Consider the following 19741-nt stretch of genomic DNA (forward strand, 5'->3'; position numbering starts at 1 on the left):
CGCAGGCTGAAGAGGAAGCGCAGGAAGATGAGGCAGAGATCCAAGTAGGCGGGCGAGCAGTTAATTTTAATTCTCGTCGGTTGCTGTTTCAATTGCTGGCATGAAACTTCCAATTTTAGAACATCAGTTTTTGTTTATTAAAGTTAAAATCGTCTTCATTTAACTATTGAGATTTCAATCTCGAATGCTGAACATTAAAAAATTTGGTCTTATATATGGATCATGTTTGTGAGATGTTCATAGTATTGTTTTGTTTTTTTAATTGGAATTGGTCTCTTGTGATATGTGTGAGCTCTGAAAAGTAGGGTTGAAAATGACTGAAAGTTTTGTGGTAGTTTTCAAATTTATTTGATAAGGCAATTTAGAATCAAGTTGAATAAAATAAATTAAATTATTAAAATGATTGAAAGTTTGATTTGTTTTTTTTTTAATTTGAATTTGATAGTTTGAATTTTGATATTATTGAGTTTTTTAAATTTAATTTTATTTAAATTTAACACTGCTATTTTTTTAAACAAATTTTATAGGTTTATAAAATTTTCAAACTCTAGTATTAATCCAAAATTCATCTTCCTGTTAGAAGATTTAGTCAATAGTTAGAGATTAATTTAAATGTCCAATAATCAAGATTATAATCATTAAGTTGCTATTATTTATGATTATGATCTTTTACTTGCCTTTAATGATGTCGATATAAAAAAATAAATATAAAATTATTATCAATGCAACGTCTAGGACCAATGAGTTTCAATACCTTCTTTCTTTTCTGAATTACATGTATTCATTTGTAATACATTTAAAATTTAATGTGACAAGATAGACACAATATAATTAAGTCTTTCGTACTCACACAAAAATATACAAAAAATCAATTTTGTAATAAGAAAAAAATCTTATAATCTATCGTCATAATTAAGTCTTTCTTTTAAATTTGTAATCTAAAAGGCAATAAATTTTTGTAAGGAAAAAGAGAAAAGAAAAAAAAAGATAATAAGAAAATTTACATGATATTAGATTTTACAACTATAGTACTTAAGGGCCATTTAGTTGGAGATTATCATTAATTATCTTAGTTATCTGTCCAATATTTATCAATAATTTTGTTTGGTTAAAGCTATGATTGATTTCTAAGTAAGGCAGCATTACCGTCACATTAGTAAATGGGTTATAATTCAAGAATGTGATACCTTAGCAATCTAAGATTTTCAGCTATTTCGAAGGTTAATAAAAAAAAATTTTATGATTATCCTTCGATTTTAAAATTAAGTTAATTGAAATGTACCGTGAAATTAAATTAAAACTGAGTTAATTAATTTAATAAATTTTAATTTAAATATTTATAAATTTAAAATAGATAATTTATTTTAAAATTTTAAAAATAAAATTAATAAATTATATTTATTAATTTAATAAATTATTTCATTAGAATAATTATTTTAATAAATTATTTTATTAATATATATAAATTTATTTTAAATTTTAAAAAATAAAATTAATGAATTATATTTATTAATTTAATAAATTATTTTATTAAAATAAAATTAATAAATTATATTTATTAATTTAATGAATTAAAATATATTATTTTAATAAATTATATTTGAAAGTTTAGAAGTTTTTTCTCAATTTTACTAATAAGATTCTGCATTGACCATCCAACATAAAATTCATAATCCATTAACAACATATTAATGTTGCCAGATTATCGGATCTACACATAATCTACATCAAAAACTTAAACCCCTTTGTACTTTCAAACATTATATTACTTATTTAAAATTTAATTTTTTAATGATAATTAGTATATTTATATTATTAATTGTGTATTAGTCATGAATGGAGATTTATTAGGGCATCCACAACGGGCATTCAACGCGGGTTCAATACACGTGTTATAACGCCCCATGCCAATGTGGGGGCATTAAAACTCTTTAACGCATTCAAAGTATTGAACGCATTAAAGTGTTGCAGGGTGGGCCAGGCTGGCCCACTCGCATGCATTTTTTTATTTATTTTTTAAATATATTTATTAAATGGTTAATTTTAACGATTATTAACAGTTAGTTTTAATTTTTATTTAAAAAATTATAAATTTTAAAATTAAAAATTTTAAAATTAAAATTAAATAAAACAGTTAGTTTTTTAACGGCTAGTTTTTAACTGCTAGTTCAAAATTTCGTCTATAAATATCTAACAATGTGTACAAATTTTTTCATTTTAACTCACTATACTCTCCAATTCTACTCTTTAAATATTCTCCCCATCTATTTTTTAAAGTCCTTACAATCTTTTTTTCTATTCGAAATGGATGAAAATAATAGGGTTTTTTTTTAATTTCTTGAATTCTATAAAAAAACCCGCAAGAATATTCATCTTCCCAAAATCCATAAATTCCACTAAATTATCAATACCCATATCCATTTCCAAATATGTTGTTTCCTCCACAAAATCTTCAAAATTTTTAAGGTTTTAGAAATTCTTTGAATCATCTAAATTATGTCCCTCGAAGTTCATATCAACCGCTTCCAGTCGAATATTGGCAAAATATGAGTCATCCGTATTTCACGCCGCCGGTTGTTCATGAATATGGTACCCCACACACTACTGGTATGTCTTTCACTCCTTCAGTGTCGAATGAACCTGCTGTTGGATAATTTATGTGGACTAGCATAATTAATAGGATGTTATTGGGCTTAGCCATAATGGGTAGGCTTGGTCCATTATTTCCTCTATATGTAGAGACCCCTACTCCTAACCCTAACGTATGTGTTTTGTCGCCCCATTGAGACATACACGAAATTTTTTATCTACGGCGGGTGATAGGAGCAGTTTCTTCTCTACTTTCTCTCTATTGTTTAGGTTTCTTTCTCAGAAACAAAGATGAACTCATCGACATCTGCTGCTCCAGGTATTTTTCTGATGTCTAATTTCGTATATTGTGTTTTCCTCATTTGTCATATTATGAATAAGATTTTTTAGTTTATCAATTGGTATCAGAGCCAGGTTTATTGATTTTAATATGACAATGAGTTTTTCCTTCAATCCTTTTTTCCTAAATTTATAAACAATTTGTTTGAGAGATTTTTTCAATATTCTTTAGTGCTCTCTTCTCTAATGATCGGAAGAGAATAAAATCGTTCGTCGTTCTCTTAAAATCTCTAAATTTTCCCGATCAAGTTCTCCTAAAATCCCTAAATTTTTGTAATTTAGAACGCCGTTGAACGCCAGGTTCTATTGATACTGCTAATTAAAATCCCTATATTTCTATAAGTTCTGTTGAAGCCACTGAACGCCGCTTCCAATCCAGACGCTGTTGGCGTCTGTTGCCGCCGGTGGCGGATCTGGCGTCGGTCGGCGACGCCGTGACTGAAATCTGTAGGAGGTTGCAGAGCGGTGTTGGCGTCGTGGGTGGCGACGGTGTCGCTTGTTTTGCAGAGCGGGTTGAGGGAAAAGGCGCCGACCAGCATCTAAGTTTTTTTTTCTTTCTTTGTGAAAACTTAGGGCACGATTTCTTTTTTGAAAAAAGTCAGATCGTAATTAGTAATTACATTAAAATAGTAATTAAAAATAATTATTATATGAAATAAAATTAAATGTAATTATGATTTCTTCTATTTTATAATAATTATTATAAAAATTTTCCTGTATGTGGACGGTTCTTGCCGTGCCCTCGGCGGTTCCCGTCCCGATGCCGCCTTCCGAGTATCCTATGCCACACGGCTGGAAAATCTCAATCCTATGCGACACGACCGAAAAAATCTCAATCTCCGTTGAGGAGATCGAGGAAATTTCCAGCCCAATATCGATTAAGTAATTCTCCAATTAAGTTCAAATTCTTACAGCCGCATAGGAACTCGTGAAGGCCTTAATAGATGAAAACTAGGTGTTTTGTATTAATGGGTGTTTTTTTTTGGGAGGCTGAATTGGGTGTTGTCGGCAGGTTTACAATTCTAATATGATAATGAGATCCTTAGTCGCCCTACCGCCACCGTTCCCAGTAATCCTCTCCTCCTACCCTATCTATTATCTCGTCTCGTCTTTCTTTTCGATGTTACCGAGGCGACGCTTTTTGCTCCGATCCTGCCCTAGATAAGACCTCAAGTTTCACGCTCTGTTTTCTGTTCGGATTGAAACCGTGGGCATCGATTTCACCGGGTAACACAGACGCACTGCATGTTTTGTGGCCGTTCCACACATTGAGAAAGTTTTATTTGTGTTATCATGGGCTTGGTGGTGGAAGATTTTCCAAAAGAATTGCTTGTCGATATTGTTAAGAGAATAGAAAGAACTGCCGATAGAAATTCAGTTTCTCTTGTGTGCAAGCGTCTATATGAAATTGATCGAGAACAAAGGGATTTCTTAAAGGTTGGATGCGGATTACACCCTGCAACAGAAGCACTAACTGCCCTCTGCTTGCGCTTTGATAATATAAAGAAGCTAGAAATTACCTACTTTGGCTGGATGTCTAACTCAGGCAAACAATTAGATAACCAGGGTTTTTTTTTGTGCTGTGTTCCAATTGCCTTTTGCTTACAGAACTCACTTTAAGTTTTTGTTCATTTATTAATGATAATGGCCTTGCATACCTATCCTCTTGCCCAAAGCTTAGATCCCTCAAGCTAAATTTTGCTCAATCAATCAGTTCTAATGGCATTCTCTCACTTGTTGTTGGTTGTAAGAATCTTTCTGCTCTTCATCTCATTCGCTGCATGAGAGTGACCAGTGTTGAGTGGCTTTCTTATCTTGGTGAGTTTGGAAAGCTTCAGGATCTTTCAATAAAATATTGCAAGGGTATTAGTGAGGATTATCTGCTGAAACTTGGTCCTGGATGGAACAATCTAAGGCATTTCGAGTTCAACACAATTAATGTACTGATAGGGAAGAGGGGACCTAACTTTTGTATATGAGAGAGAGAGAGAGAGAGAGAGAGAGAGAGAGGGAGAGCGACGCTTCCCCTCCAGCCTCTCTATTGGTCTCTCCTTGGGACGTTTGGGGTGGATCATAACTAGCTGCTCTATTCTTATTTGGTTCTTTTTGCTTGCTTAATTAAGGCAATGACTTTGTTCTTCTTCATTAACCAAATTGCCTACGACATTTGTTATTTTAAATTATCTCAAATTTAAAAGAGGTCTTCTAAATTTAAAATCATTTTGTATTGTTGTTAATATTTTTTCATAGTTGTGAGCTCACCTTCGCGAGACAAATTATGATAAAATATTATTGTTGAAAAATTGTTATTAATGTGGCATTAGGAATTATTTTAATAATGCACTTACCCTATCGGTTTGTCTTTATTAATATAGTTCTAATGATTGGTAATTATATTTTAAAGTTTTCAGTATCTTTTCGATATTAGCTTTAAAATATAATTATTTATGTGATGTGAGAATTAATTCATGCATTGTAACTCGGGACCCTTCGGCGGGATTGCAATTGCATGAGATAACTTTATGATGGTCATAAGCTCTATTTCTTTTGTTGGATATGCTCGACAATAATCTCCCATTAATGTTTAAATTCCAGCTTTGCCTATGAGTATAACTCTTTACCAAAGCTAAATGGAACCAATTATGAGGACTGAGTTGACTCTGTTAAGTTATTTCTTGCCATTTTTAATGTTGATGCTGCCCTTACTGAGAATGAGTTTGATGTTCCCACAATTGAATCTTCCGCTGTTGTTATAACAAAACATGAAAAATGGGCTCATTCTAATAAAGTCTGTTGGCAGCTTTATGTATGCTCAAGTTTGTACACGCCCTGATATTGCTTTTGTTGTGGGTGTACTTGGGAGATACTTGAGTAAACCTGGTGTGGCACATTAGCAGGCTGTAAAACGTGTTTTGAGGTATCAGAAAGGTACCAAAAAAAATTATATGATCACATATAGGAGATCAAATCATCTTGAGGTAACAGATTATTCTGATTCTGATTATGGAGGTTGCCCAGATGATCATAAGTCCACATCAGGATATATATTCATGTTAACTGAAGGAGTTATTTCTTGGAAACACAAAATTTACGTTTGTGAGAGAGAAGGTTTAAGAGTTTAAAACTCGTGTCGAGCATATCCCTACAGAGCTTAATATTGTTGATCCCCTAACCAAAGGCATAACTGTTAAAGCTTTTGTTGACCATGTCACTCGTATGGGTGTGGTAAAGCCTTTTGATATTTTGGGTTAGTGGGAGTTTATGCTTATGTTTTTGTTATGACATCACATTTATAATATTTGAGACATTGAACAATATTAAGATATTGCTCAAACAATAACTACTGTTGATATTGCTCAAATAATAACTACTGTTGTATATATGTTGTGATGACATATTGTATATTGTGGAGACATTTCGGACCCAGTCTCAATTTTGTTGTTATTATATGACATCTTGGGCAGATGTTTGGGTCATTCTACTGGAAATAACACTTTGTTCCAATTTTGGCATGTCATTTTGTTGGGTTCTTCCCATTTATCCATATTCCATTTTGTTGTTGGGTCACAGGATATAAGTATCTTACAATGCATGATATCATTATTCCTTCGAATGTGATTTTCTGTATTATTAAGATACTTATAGTTCCATTTTGGACCTTTTCGTGTTATGTGTTGACTTATTTTGACATCTTATTATGGTCACATATTGTTGATTAATCTAATGTATTAATTATGCTGTCCAAGTGGGAGAATGTTGGATAATTTATGTGGACTAGCATAATTAATAGGATGTTATTGGGCTTAGCCATAATGGGTAGGCTTGGTCCATTATTTCCTCTATATGTAGAGACCCCTACTCCTAACCCTAACGTATGTGTTTTGTCGCCCCATTGAGACATACACGAAATTTTTTATCTACGGCGGGTGATAGGAGCAGTTTCTTCTCTACTTTCTCTCTATTGTTTAGGTTTCTTTCTCAGAAACAAAGATGAACTCATCGACATCTGCTGCTCCAGGTATTTTTCTGATGTCTAATTTCGTATATTGTGTTTTCCTCATTTGTCATATTATGAATAAGATTTTTTAGTTTATCACCTGTAACTCCAACTTTTGTCCCGGAGACTCAACTTTCCGACCATGAATCTCCAATTGAGGTGGCCAATTTTGAAAAAGTGATTTTAAATGCTGAGGGTGCAAGAAAGCATTTAAGTTGGACAAAGGTTGAAGACGAGGTCTTAGCGAGAAATTTTGTCACTATCAGTAATGATCCAATAATCGGCAATCATCAAAAGGCGGATGCTTGTTGGGGGCGTGTTGCAAGCTATTACAATGAGAATCGTCCCTCAAGTTCAAAGATCAGAAGTGCAAATGTTATACGGTCACATTGGCACAATACAATTTAAAAGAAGGTATATCGATTCAATGCAAATTATAATAGTGTTTACAGTTCATATCGAAGTGGTCACAGTGACGAAGATATATTGAGGTTTGCGTACGAAAAATATCAATCCGAAAATAATGGCATTGCATTCAATCTTGAGCATGTGTGGAGAATGGTCAAAGACCGTCCAATGTTTACTCTACAGTCTGCTGATCACTTTGTGCCCACAAAGAAGACGAGGACCTCAGAGTCAGGAGCAAGCAACACCTCTTCCAACCAAAATGTGAGTATAGACCTCGATGATGAAGATATTCGTCCAATGGGACAGAAGGCAGCAAAAAGAAAGGGAAAAGAGAAAGTAAAATCGACCATGGAGGATTTGGCAATAAACTACAATAATATTTTCGTAAAGTTCACTGAGTACACAAGCATGAAGAAGTCCGAAGTCGATCTGAAACAAAAACAACTTGAAGTAGAGGAGATTAAGGCAAAAGCTGCATTGTCCAAATCTGAAGCTAAGAATCATCACTTGAAGTTGAAGGAGTACAAAATATTGAACAAAGACACCTCGCAGATGACAAAGGAGCAACTTATCATACATGAATGTCTATGCCAGGATATTAGGGCGAGATAAAATATCTAAATTGTTTACTCAATATTCATTTTCTAGTATTATTGTATTTTCGAGTGATTGTAATTTTTAATTATTATATTTCTCATTTCGATTAATGTGATTTTTAATTATTATAATTTTGTAAAATAATCATTGTAAACTAGCCGTTGGAAATTAGCTGTTGCAACTAACTGTTACAAACTAAACATTACAAACTAGCCGTTGTAAATTAACCGTTGAAACTAGTCGTTCCAACTAGCCTTTCCAACTAGCCGTTGCATGAGGAAAACAATATATATAGACACATTATGCTACGAGATTTTCATTCGACTATCATACCATTTCTCAAACACATATACTAAAACGTGTTTCCTCTAAAAATGTCTCATTCTATAGGTAGCTCTAGCTCAAGTTCCAGCTCGACAAGCGAAGACGAAGTCCATGTTGAAATTGATGAGCAAGATCCGGGTGAAGAACTGATGTTATTGGTTCTTCAACAACACCAACAACTTATGGAAGCATATCAAAGGAGGGACGCACGCAAAAGAAGAAGGTTCATCCAAAGAAATCGTAAAACCGAGCATGAGAGGCTCATCAATGATTATTTCTCTATAAACCCGGTGTATCACGATGAAATATTTCGAAGACGATTTCGAATGTGAAGAGAGTTATTCCTCCGCATAGTGAATGCATTACAGAATCATTCAACATTTTTTCAACATAGGGATGATGCTGTGCGAAGAAAAGGATTGTCACCACTACAAAAATGCATCGCTGTGATTCGTCAACTGCCTTATGGAGTCCCCGCCGACCATCTTGACGAGTACCTACATATGAGTGAATCAACTTCCATGAGGTGTCTTTTCAAGTTTTGCAAATATGTGGTTGAAATATTTGGTGATAGGTACTTGAGAATGCCAAATGCTGATGATGTTCAGCGTCTTCTTCAAATGCATGATGAGAGACACGGCTTCCCTGACATGTTGGGTAGCCTTGATTGCATGCACTGAAAATGAAAAAATTATCCAGTTGCTTGGAAAGGTCAATTTACAAGAGGCATGGGTCACCAACAATCGTACTTGAAGCGGTTGTGTCTCATGACTTGTGGATATGACATGCATTCTTTGAAGTCGTTGGTTCACGTAACGATATTAATGTGTTATATAAATCTCCCATATTCAACAATGTCTTGCAAGGAAATACTTCGGAGATTAATTTCACGGTGAACGACACTCCATATACGAAGGGTTATTATCTAACAGATGAAATATATCCAGAGTGGGCTACTTTTGTTAAGGCTTTTCCTTGCCCGGAGGATCCCAAGAGGAAGTTGTTTAAGGAAAGACAAGAGTCTGCAAGAAAAGATGTCGAACGGGCATTTGGGGTGCTCCAGTCTCGATGGGCGATTGTCAGAGGTCCAGCTCGTTATTGGTATAGGAAAAAGTTAAAACAAATCATGTTAGCATGCATTATTTTGCATAACATGATTGTTGAGGATGAGGGAGCTCACACAACAAATTGGTACAATGATAAAGGTGACGAACCCGCACAACCTATGATCCATGGCTCAAATCGAGGATTTCAAGATTATCTTCGGACAAATTCTGAGCTACGTGACACTCAAGTTCATCACCAACTTCGTGCCGACTTAGTTGAGCATATTTGGGGCTAGTGCAATAATAATCCATGAATTAGTATTTCATATATTATTTTTAATTTCATCATAGTGTGGTTTATTCTAAATTATTGTTGTATTTCAATTTTATAATTACATGTCAATTTTAAATAAATTTTGTTTTCTCAACTTTATAATTTTAACCGTTTATTAATTATCATAAGACACATCCACTTTTTAATATTATTTTTTAAAAATAGTAAAATTATTATTTTAAAAATAAGATTAATAATAATAATAATATTTTTAAATATTTTTAAAATATATTTATTTAATATATATAATTTTAAGATGATTGAGTAGATGGTAGAACCCATAAATAATGAGTATTAATGTTAATAGGAATGTGGGTGAAAAAGGTATGATGTTATAATGAGTATGTGGCAATAGACCTCATGCTCTTTAATGAGGTGAAAGGTGTTATAATACCCTTGCATTGTGGATGTTCTTAATTGTGTATTAGTGTCCCCGGGGCAATGGTGCAACGGTAGGACATCCGGGTTGTGACCCAGGGACTCACGGTTCGATCTCCAGCTACGACGTATTTGCAGGAATTTTCCTCCAAATGGGGAACGCAATCAAAGGATGCTGGGCATCTGGATTGGCCACCGTATGCGCTTCCCGATTTACCTTGGTGATCGGTGGGAAACTTCTGTAGGGCCGGGCCGGCCACCCCCAGGGATTGAGTCCATGAGACTAACTGAGATTTATCATTTTTTAAAATTGTGTATTAGTCATGAATGGTGATTTTTATCAAAAAAAAATGATAAATCTCAGTCAGTTTCATGGACTCAATCCCTGGGGGTGGCCGGCCCGGTCCCATGAAAGTTTCCCACCGACCACCAGGGTAAATCGGGAAGCGCATACGGCGGCCAATCCAGATGCCCAGCATCCTTTGATTGTGTTCCCCATTTGGAGGAAAATTCCTACAAATACACCGTAGTTGGGGATCGAACCACGAGTCCCTAGATCACAACTCGGATATCCTACCGTTGCACCATTGCCCCGGGGACAATGGTGATTTTTATCATTTAGTATGAACTGGAGTATTGATGGATAATTTTAGTATATATTAATATATTTTAATTATGTTAAATTTAACTAAAAGAATTCAGTGGTCCCATTGAAAACAATATTGCATGATTTAAAAGGAATATATTTTTAAAAAATAATTGATTAGATATAGTGATCCTGTCGCAACGTCATCTCTCCTCATCGACTCACAGTATAAATGCTGCCAAGCCAAGACTTTAATTCATTTTCAATGTCACCGTTTGCACGAATAAAAGATATATATACTATTTGCATTTTTCCTTTCTCTCCGCTCATATTTCTATGGCCCTACCCCTCTAGGCTCCATTGTGTCGCTGCAAACATCTACACCTTTGGCCATTGACTCAGGCGGTAATGCTTTGCCAATCAAAGATCAGCCACTACAAAAATAACTACATTTAGATATCAAAATTTTGATCGCTAATTAATCGTTAAACTTGTTTAGCAGCCGAAAAATTTAAATTAGTTATGTTTTATTTCCTCCAAATAAATAAGTTAGAATCAAACAACATTAGGTTATGTTTTATATCTCATAACATTAGTTATATGTGATGCGGTAGGTCTTGCTGAGCCCCACGTGGCGAGAAAGGTCAGCATTTTGCCTTATCTGGCCGGCTCGGGGTCCACAATCAAGAGAGTCTTGCCCGGTCCTACGTGGCCGGGAAGGTCAACAGCTCGCCCTACCTGGCTGGCCTCGGGGCCCAATCCCGGCCCCCAGGGTCTAGGACTTAAATGACCTAAGGGATTCCCCTGGGCCAAGAGGCCCGGTACTCGGACTTCCCGGCTAGACTATCACCACTAGGAGTCCTAGCATTATCTTGCCCGGCCAACGTCCGGCCCCTCGCCTAACTTCTCGGGACAAGGCAACTACAACCTGACCCGAGGATATGTCATAGTACTGGGGTGGTTCCCGGGCAATTCCTAATATATCGCACTCCGGTTAGCTTGACCCTTTCCCTGACCAGACCGAGCCTCTCGCCCGGTTAGCCCATCGCTTGGCTCGCCGAGCTAGAGGCTATTACTTTCATGTCCGGCCAGAATGGGTCCTTACTTCTCTTGCCCGGAACAGGAGGCCCTTAACCATGCCTAGACCAGCCTCCCTCTCGTATGTCGTTCCCCGGGTACTGAGTTCTCAAGCTTGTCTCAACCGACTCAGGCTCGATATATGCACCGCTTGGCCATCATAGGCTCGACCTACGCTTCCCCTGGTTGTTCTAAGCCCCTTCACCCAGGTTCCCATACTTAACATATGCCTGATGGTCAGTCTGCCCGGTCTGCCCGGTCCGCCCGGTCTGCCCGGTCATTTACTTTGTTCACACCACCCGGCTAAACCCAGTTCTCACTGGTTCCCGAGTACCCTTTCCCACTCCGACAGCAACTCATGCTCAAGTCTCACTATCACCTGACGGCAACACCGATAGTTAAGCGTGCGAGCGGCTGCGCAGGGGGAGGCTGCGCCCACGTCCCCATGCCTCATCCTGTTCCTGCAGCTACCTTTCTACTTACAGCTAAACGACGAGGGTGACGTGTGGCATCTCGCCGCAGTGCAGGCATAGGAGTATTGCTGTTGTTCCCTAGATGCCACCCTGTCGGCGCAGGTGTCAGACACGTCCAGGCTTGGTCCCCTCGGATGCCTCCACCGCCTGTCTTTTCTGTCAGATAGAATGTTCTCTTCGAAGGTATATTACTTCGCACACAGGTATGAACGAAGGATCGAACCTCTTGTATTCAAACTATTACATTGTTCTTTCTGCTACTCTTTTCACCGGAAAACTGACTTGAGCGTCGGAGTGGCCTGCCGAGATCCCCCGACGCCAGTTAATCCGTTCGTTCTTGCTCATCTCGCAGGTCTCCCTCCTACCCGGGCCCGCATCGGTTGAGGTGACATCTTCTTGATTGGTGGGTTGACTGTCGTCGATTTTTGGCAAGAACAAATTGGCACCGTCTGTGGGAAATCTGAGCTAAAGGACGCGATGGTTACCACCAGACGTACCATGGACAACCGTGAGCCGGAGGAGGAACCCAACCCTGTGGCTCCCTGCCCCAGGGTCCCCTGCACCGTCATTCCATCTGAAGAACTTCGTGCCGCTATCCAAGATGTTTTGGCTACTATGATGGATCGATTCCCACTGCCACCCCCTCAGGCGCCTGTTGCCAACCTTCCATTTGGGACACGGAGACCTTCTCCGGTAGAAGAAGTCTTGCTCCTGGTGGGGTCCACCAACCAAGGTGGGGCCTCTACCGAGGGCGATTCACACGGATCTCATGCGGGAGGAGATCGTCGTGAGGATCGTAAGGGCAAAGCCCCTATGGTTTCTCCTGCATCTCCACCTGTGAAGCTGCATAGGAATCCCTTCTCCAAGGAAATCTTGGAGGAAGGATTGCCCCCACGCTTCAAAACAGTGCCCGTGGGGGAATACGACGGGTCCACGGATCCTGAAGACCATCTCGGTCGATTTGAGAATGCCTCTCTGCTCCATCAGTATCCTGATGGGGTCAAATGTCGTGTCTTCCTCAATACCCTCGCTGGATCAGCACAACGCTGGTTCAATCATCTACCACCGGCATCCATTCACTCCTTTGACGAGTTTAAGGATATCTTCTTGCACCAATTCTCTAGTGCTAAGAAGTACCAGAAATCTCTTCTGACTCTTTTCTCTATGAAGCAGAAACCTCGGGAAACCCTGAGGGAATACCTTCACCGCTTCAGCAAGGAAGCATGGGACCGACCCTCCACTCCTTCGGACATCCTTGCCAGCGCCCTGACTCAAGGCCTCCAGGACGGGGAGTTCTTCCGCTCTCTAGTGAAGAAACCACCGCCCAACTACCCCAAGCTCTTAGAGCGCACCAACAAATACATACACCTAGAGGAAACCCAGCTGGCAAGGCGAGGGGATACTAGTTCCACTCCACCTGCTGACAGGCAACCAGCTCCTGCACCTCCCCGACGAGAGGCTCGACGGGAAGCCCCGCCAAGACCTCTACCACACCCTCCACCCCGGCGCGAGGAGCGCGCCATCCAAGCGGTGGACACACTCCCGATCCCGAGGGAGTACGGACCTTCCGTCCCAGTCGGAAATGGTCCGCCAGTCCGTTTTTGCACCTACCACCGGTCCGCGGCCCATAGCACTCAGGAGTGCCGAGTGCTGGCCCAGGAGATCAACCGGGTCATCATGGAGAGACACCAAGCCATGGATGCCCAACCCGGTGGAAGACGCTTGCCCGGGAACCCTGGTTGGAGAGCCGACCAAGCCCGGCGGGTGGCTCCAAGGCGCCCCGGCCCCGATCCTCGGTCAGAACCTCGCGCGGACCAGCGACCACCCCGGGGGGGTGATCGATTCCCTGCACATGGCGCCCCAGGGCGTGAGCGCACGCCACCCCCCGAGCCAGCTCACGAAGACCGCCAGGACCCCCGGGAAGTTCAGAATAATATCCCTCATCGAGGAACAATAGCTATGATCGCCGGAGGTTCCACCGATGGCGACTCTAATCGAGCTCGCAAGGTTCACGGCCGCCGGCTGGAAACCTACAGCATCGGGTCCAGCTCGGCACAAGCGCATGGCCCTTCCATCCAGTTTGGGCCTCGAGATTTGGAAGGAGTATCCCTTCCCCACGATGACGCTCTTGTCATCAGGGCCACCATCGCCAACTATGATGTGGCTCGTATCTTCGTCGACACCGACAGCTCGGTTAATGTTAACCGCATGCAAATAGACCGGGACCAGCTGCTGCCCATGGCGACTTCATTGTTCGGCTTCTCTGGCCACGAAGTCCGACCTCTGGGGCAGATCCAACTCCCTTTGTCCCTCGGGGAGGAGCCCCTTAGGAGAACTCGCAGCATCCTCTTTACGGTGGTGGATGCTCCATCCTCTTACAATGTCATTTTGGGTAGGCCGGCCCTCAGCTCCTTTGAAGCCGTGGTATCCACCTTCCATCAAAAGATGAAGTTCCCCGTCCAAGGCCAAGTCGGCGTGGTGAGGGGAGACCAAGGAATGGCCAGAAACTGCTACATCGATATAGTCCAAACGGACCTCAGGGCGGCCAAAAGGAAATCGGTGGCGGAGGTACAGGCAGTGCAGGAGGCCGAACCCACTCGGCCGCTCCCGGATAAGGTTAGTGTTCCAATCATCCCTGATCATCCTGACAGGGTCACACATATCGCCGCTGACCTACCCGAGGAGCTGAAGGAACGACTCGTGGACTGCCTAACACAGAACAATAATATCTTTGCTTGGTCCACGGCGGAGATCACCGGGGTTCCCCCGGACGTTATGGAACACTGGCTCAACACCCTTCCCGACGTGAAGCCGATCAAACAGAAGAGGCGACACTTCTCCCCCGAGCAGGACAGAATCATTCGGGAGGAGGTCAATAAACTCCGACTCGCCGACCAGATCAGGGAGGTACAGTTCCCTACCTGGCTCGCCAATGTAGTACTAGTGCCCAAACCCGAGGCAAATGGCGCGTTTGCATCGATTTCCGGGACCTCAACAGAGCCTGCCTTAAGGACTGTTATCCTCTTCCCCGAATTGATCAGCTGGTAGATTCCACGTCCGGGTATGAGCTCATCTGTATGATAGATGCCTATTAAGGCTACCACCAAATTCCTCTGGCCCCGGAAGACCAAGAAAAGGTCAGTTTCGTCACCTCTGATGGTACCTTCTGCTACACTGTCATGCCCTTTGGATTGAAGAATGCAGGGGCCACCTATCAACAGCTTATGGACCGAGTCTTCAAGCAACAACGGGGCCGCAATGTGGAAGTCTATGTCGATGACATCTTGATCAAGTCCGAGAAAGCTACTCAGCTTACAGATGACATCAGTGAGACCTTCACCACGCTGCGGCAATACGGTCTCAAACTGAACCCAACAAGTGCTTGTTCGGTGTCAAAGGAGGCTGCTTCCTGAGTTACATCGTCACTGAGCGAGGGATTGAAGCCAACCCCGAAAAGGTCCGAGCTCTGAAGGACATGGCTTCGCCGAGGAACACTAAGGAGGTGCAACGGTTGGTGGGAAGAATCATGGCGCTATCCCGATTCATCTCCCATTCGGCGACAAGGAGCTTGCCCTTCTTCAAGGTCTTGCGGCGTGCTGCCCAGTTCTCTTGGGACGAGAAGTGCGAGCAAGCCTTCGCGGAGCTGAAGCAATACTTGATGGAGTTACCCGTGTTGGCCAAGCCTTTAGTGCATGAACCTTTGTGGGTGTATCTGTCCGCCTCCGAGGAAGCTTTGGGATCTGTGTTGGTCAAACAAGACGAATAAGTCCAGCGTCTTGTGTATTTTACTAGTCATATATTAAAGGATGCCGAACTTCGTTACTCCTAGTTGGAAAAGTTAGCCCTGGCTCTGACACTAATGGCTCGTAAGCTTCGACCGTATTTCTTATCTCATCCTATTACTGTGCTCACCAATAACAATCTTGGCCGAGTCCTTCTCAACCCTGATTCCTCTGGGCGCCTGGTCAAATGGACAACTGAGCTCAGCGAGTATGACATCCAGTATCAGCCCCGAACCGTTATCAAAGCGCAAGCCTTGGCTGATTTCTTGACAGAAGTCACCGGAAGGGATACTACAGGAGTGTGAAAGGTCTTCATTGACGGGTCATCCACTAAAGGTGGCAGTGGAGTCGGGGTGGTACTATCATCTCCCCACGGGGACACCCTCCAGTTGGCCGTTAAACTCCACTTCCGGGCTACCAACAATGAGGCTGAATATGAGGCCGTCTTAGCTGGATTGCAGGCAGCCAAGCACTTGGGAGCCCAACGGGTCATTATCCATCTGATTCCCAGTTGGTGGATCAGCAAACAAAGGGCACCTTTGAAGTACGCAATGATTGCCTTAGACGTTACGCTGAGGCGGTGGAGAAGCTGAAGTCTGAATTTCAAGAGGTCAACTTGCAAAAGATCCCGCGAGCTGATAATCAGAGGGCTGATGATTTAGCCAAGCTCGCAAGCTCCTTATCCACCTGGGAGCTGGAAGAGTCCAGTGTTCAGGAGCTACTAATCGCACAAATAGATCAGGTAACTCGACTTGATGAGGCGGAGGATTGGAGAATGCCCATCCTCACCTTCCTGAAGATAGAGTCCCTATCGGAAGATCAAGAACAAGCGAGGACGGTCAAAAGAAGAGCCACTCGGTTCGTCCTCATAGGGGATACATTGTACAAGAGGGCATTTTCCCGACCCCTGTTGAAATGCCTAAGGCTGGAGGAAGCCAAGTACGTCCTCAAAGAGATACATCAGGAATGCTGTGGTAATCATACTGGAGGGTGAACTCTTGTTCACAAGACGCTGCTTGCTGGGTATTTCTGGCCAACTATGCAAAATGATGCATCCCAGCTCGTTCGTAGCTGCCTCAGCTGTCAGAAGCACCAGACCGTCTCCCACCAACCAACCGAGCCGTTGAAGACTTCCACTGTTTCCTGCCCCTTCGATCAATGGGCATATGTTTCCTGCCCCGTAGGTTTAGTATGAATTTTTTTTGACTTTATCTTTAATCTAATTGAATTATTTTTCCGTTTCAGGAGAGTGTTTAAGTTTTCTAATGACATATGATTTTTTTTAATAAGCTAGATGATGAGAATTGATGGTCTGAAGTTAATGTTGAAATTAAACATCACAATGACCTTCAAAGTTCTCTGATTGCTGTCATTAACTTGCAATGGGTTTGTGATCTGGTTTGAAACTAGGGATAAAATCTTATAATTTATCGTATAATTTGTAAATATTAATTCTTTTGTTAATTTTACTAGTTATTAGTAATTAGTCATTCAGGGTTTTTAAGAGAAATAGTCTCTTTACTTTTTATAAAGTGAATTTTCACCTTCATATTAGCAACTTTTCAGTTGAGATTCATTTATGGTATATTTGTTCTTGAGATGTTTATGTCCTTTTTCTGCTGTATCAATATTGTGTCCATCGTTTAGATAAATTTTGATCAACTTTGATGTGTTATAATCTCTGTTCATCAACTTAAAATTGAATTTTTTTTTTCTGATTTTTCAAAAACAGGCCAAAATGATGAGATTGATTTTCCGAAGTTGATGTGGATAGCATTTTACCATGGTCTTCAAAGTTCTCTGATTGCTCTACGAGAACATATTAAAACAGTGAAATTATATTAAACTCTTCATTTCTTGAATCTTGATTCAGTGTTTCGGTGAAATTTAACTTTCTCATCTGAGACAACCTCAAAATCAGATTGCCAAAGAACTGAAATCGTGTTGGTTAGATTATTTTGTTCAATTGATTGGTTCAATCGAATGCTTTCCACTGAGAATTGAATTGGTTTGGTGTTCTCGGAGTTTAAAAACATTTCTTGCGTTCGCCCAGTTTAAAACATTGATTGGAGTGTGATAATGTTAGTCATCACCTTTATTTATATCAACTATTTGAGTTTATAATTATATCTTTAATTGACCTCTCTTTATGTAATGGTACAGAGCTGAAGCCCCTGCAAGTTTAATTTTGCTTCTGGACGAAATTCAATTCAGTGAAATGCCTTTTGCTAATAGAAGTGTATCCGTTTGTCTTTTGCGGAAATTGAAAACATTGTTTACTCTTGTGGTGTTCATCGTCGTCAATTGCATCAACTATTTAGTTGATTGATCCCTATCTAATGCTATATCTTCATATTTCATCACTTGACACTCAAAGGCCTAGCTACAAGTATCTTCATAACACACAAGTATTCTCAATGTGTTATGTGCTGTCTGATTTATTTTAGTTGGTGGTGGTAAATTTTGTAAGGTTGGATCAGTTATCTTAAGATTAGTTGGATTTGGATATTTGGATTAAAAAAAAAAAAATATTGTCCATTGGATTTTGGAAGAAATGCTAAAGCCAAATAATGCATTCTTTTAATTAATGTATCATAATGAGTTCTTTAAATAGCATAATCAAAGGGGCGTTTAGGTTGCAAATTGTGTGAGGTTTGGGGTTATGCTAAAGCCAAATATTGCCTTCTTTTAACTAATGTATCATAAAGAGTGCATTAAAAACATAATTCGGTTAAGTCTGAGCTTAACCTATCTTTAATTGAGCTATATTTATTATGGTTGTCTTTAATGTGGAACACAATTCTAGTTTGGGTCCAAACATCTAAATCTTGTTCTGAATATGTTACTCCATGTTGAGCGCAATGCAATGACAATATTGTCCTGAATGGGTTTATGGCAGGCTAACCACATTCCACATTAAAAATAGTACAAAGAGATAAATAGTCCGTCAGGCTATGATACAGCAGTACGATATTGTGCATCAACATGCCATCGGGGCATAACTGAGTTGGTTACGACGTAGCAGATTTGTAGAAGAGGGCAAGGATTCAAATCCTGAAGAAGTCAGGCATTACCCTCCTGCGTTGTGATCAACTGTAGTTTCTCGATTTACCTCCTCACATATGGTCATGGGACCGACCGTGTGAGGCCGTTAAGATGACGAATTTTATCTTTTTTGTAGAAGATATTGTGTATTAGCACGATGTTTATGCAGTCTCTCGGATATTTAAGATTCAAATTTCAATTGCGATGATTGCAAGATGAATTTTCTGCAATGAGAAATTAAATTTAAAAAAATTGAGTTATCGTTGTGAGCACTTCTAGATTTACTTTGATTGTTACGGATGGATGATCGTCATGATTAATCAATTGTGAGAATTGAATATTTTGTGCTAAAAAAATACAAAGAGATAAATAATAAATATAGGGAAAAAAGATAAATAATATACATGTTAAAAGAACTTTAACTGGAAATTTAAATTTTATCAGTTTATATATAATAATCATATTTTATATTAAATTGGATCATATTACATTATCGGATTCCTGTCCAATAATATTACCAAATCTATCTACAAATTATTTTTAATATGTCACTACCAGATTAATTCGTTCAGAAAGAAAAGCATTAACCGGATTTGAATTTTACATCCAATCCGTAATTCATTATCATGCGATCATTTATTATCCCACTAAAACTTATAAAGGAAATAAATAATATATATATTGAAAATTTAAACTTTGTTAATTTAATCGGATTCGGATTTTTCACCCGATCCATCCGTATTTAATTGCATGCTGTCTCACCCTA

The 19741-nt window shown here is 39.9% G+C and overlaps 1 protein-coding gene, 2 non-coding genes and 1 pseudogene across 3 annotated transcripts; all 4 read left to right on the plus strand.

Moving 5' to 3' along the window:
• The first annotated feature begins 4221 nt into the window (after positions 1-4221).
• On the plus strand, positions 4222-4907 carry LOC141816373 (F-box/LRR-repeat protein 14-like; annotated as a pseudogene).
• A 2576-nt stretch (positions 4908-7483) lies between these two features.
• On the plus strand, positions 7484-7945 carry LOC141816371 (uncharacterized). The gene has a single exon (XM_074704160.1). The coding sequence runs from the start codon at positions 7484-7486 to the stop codon at positions 7943-7945; it is 462 nt and encodes a 153-aa protein (XP_074560261.1).
• A 9273-nt stretch (positions 7946-17218) lies between these two features.
• On the plus strand, positions 17219-17298 carry LOC141816375 (small nucleolar RNA R160). Its single transcript, XR_012600685.1, has one exon. It is a non-coding gene; the product is annotated as a small nucleolar RNA R160 (small nucleolar RNA).
• Positions 17299-17662: 364 nt separating this feature from the next.
• On the plus strand, positions 17663-17739 carry LOC141816374 (small nucleolar RNA R160). The gene has a single exon (XR_012600684.1). It is a non-coding gene; the product is annotated as a small nucleolar RNA R160 (small nucleolar RNA).
• Positions 17740-19741: the final 2002 nt, after the last annotated feature.

This window comes from Curcuma longa, unplaced genomic scaffold (genome assembly GCF_044706935.1).
Source record: "Curcuma longa cultivar G26 ecotype Majalengka, Jawa Barat unplaced genomic scaffold, ITB_CL_G26_1.1 contig_16306, whole genome shotgun sequence".
Taxonomy (NCBI): Eukaryota; Viridiplantae; Streptophyta; class Magnoliopsida; order Zingiberales; family Zingiberaceae; genus Curcuma; species Curcuma longa.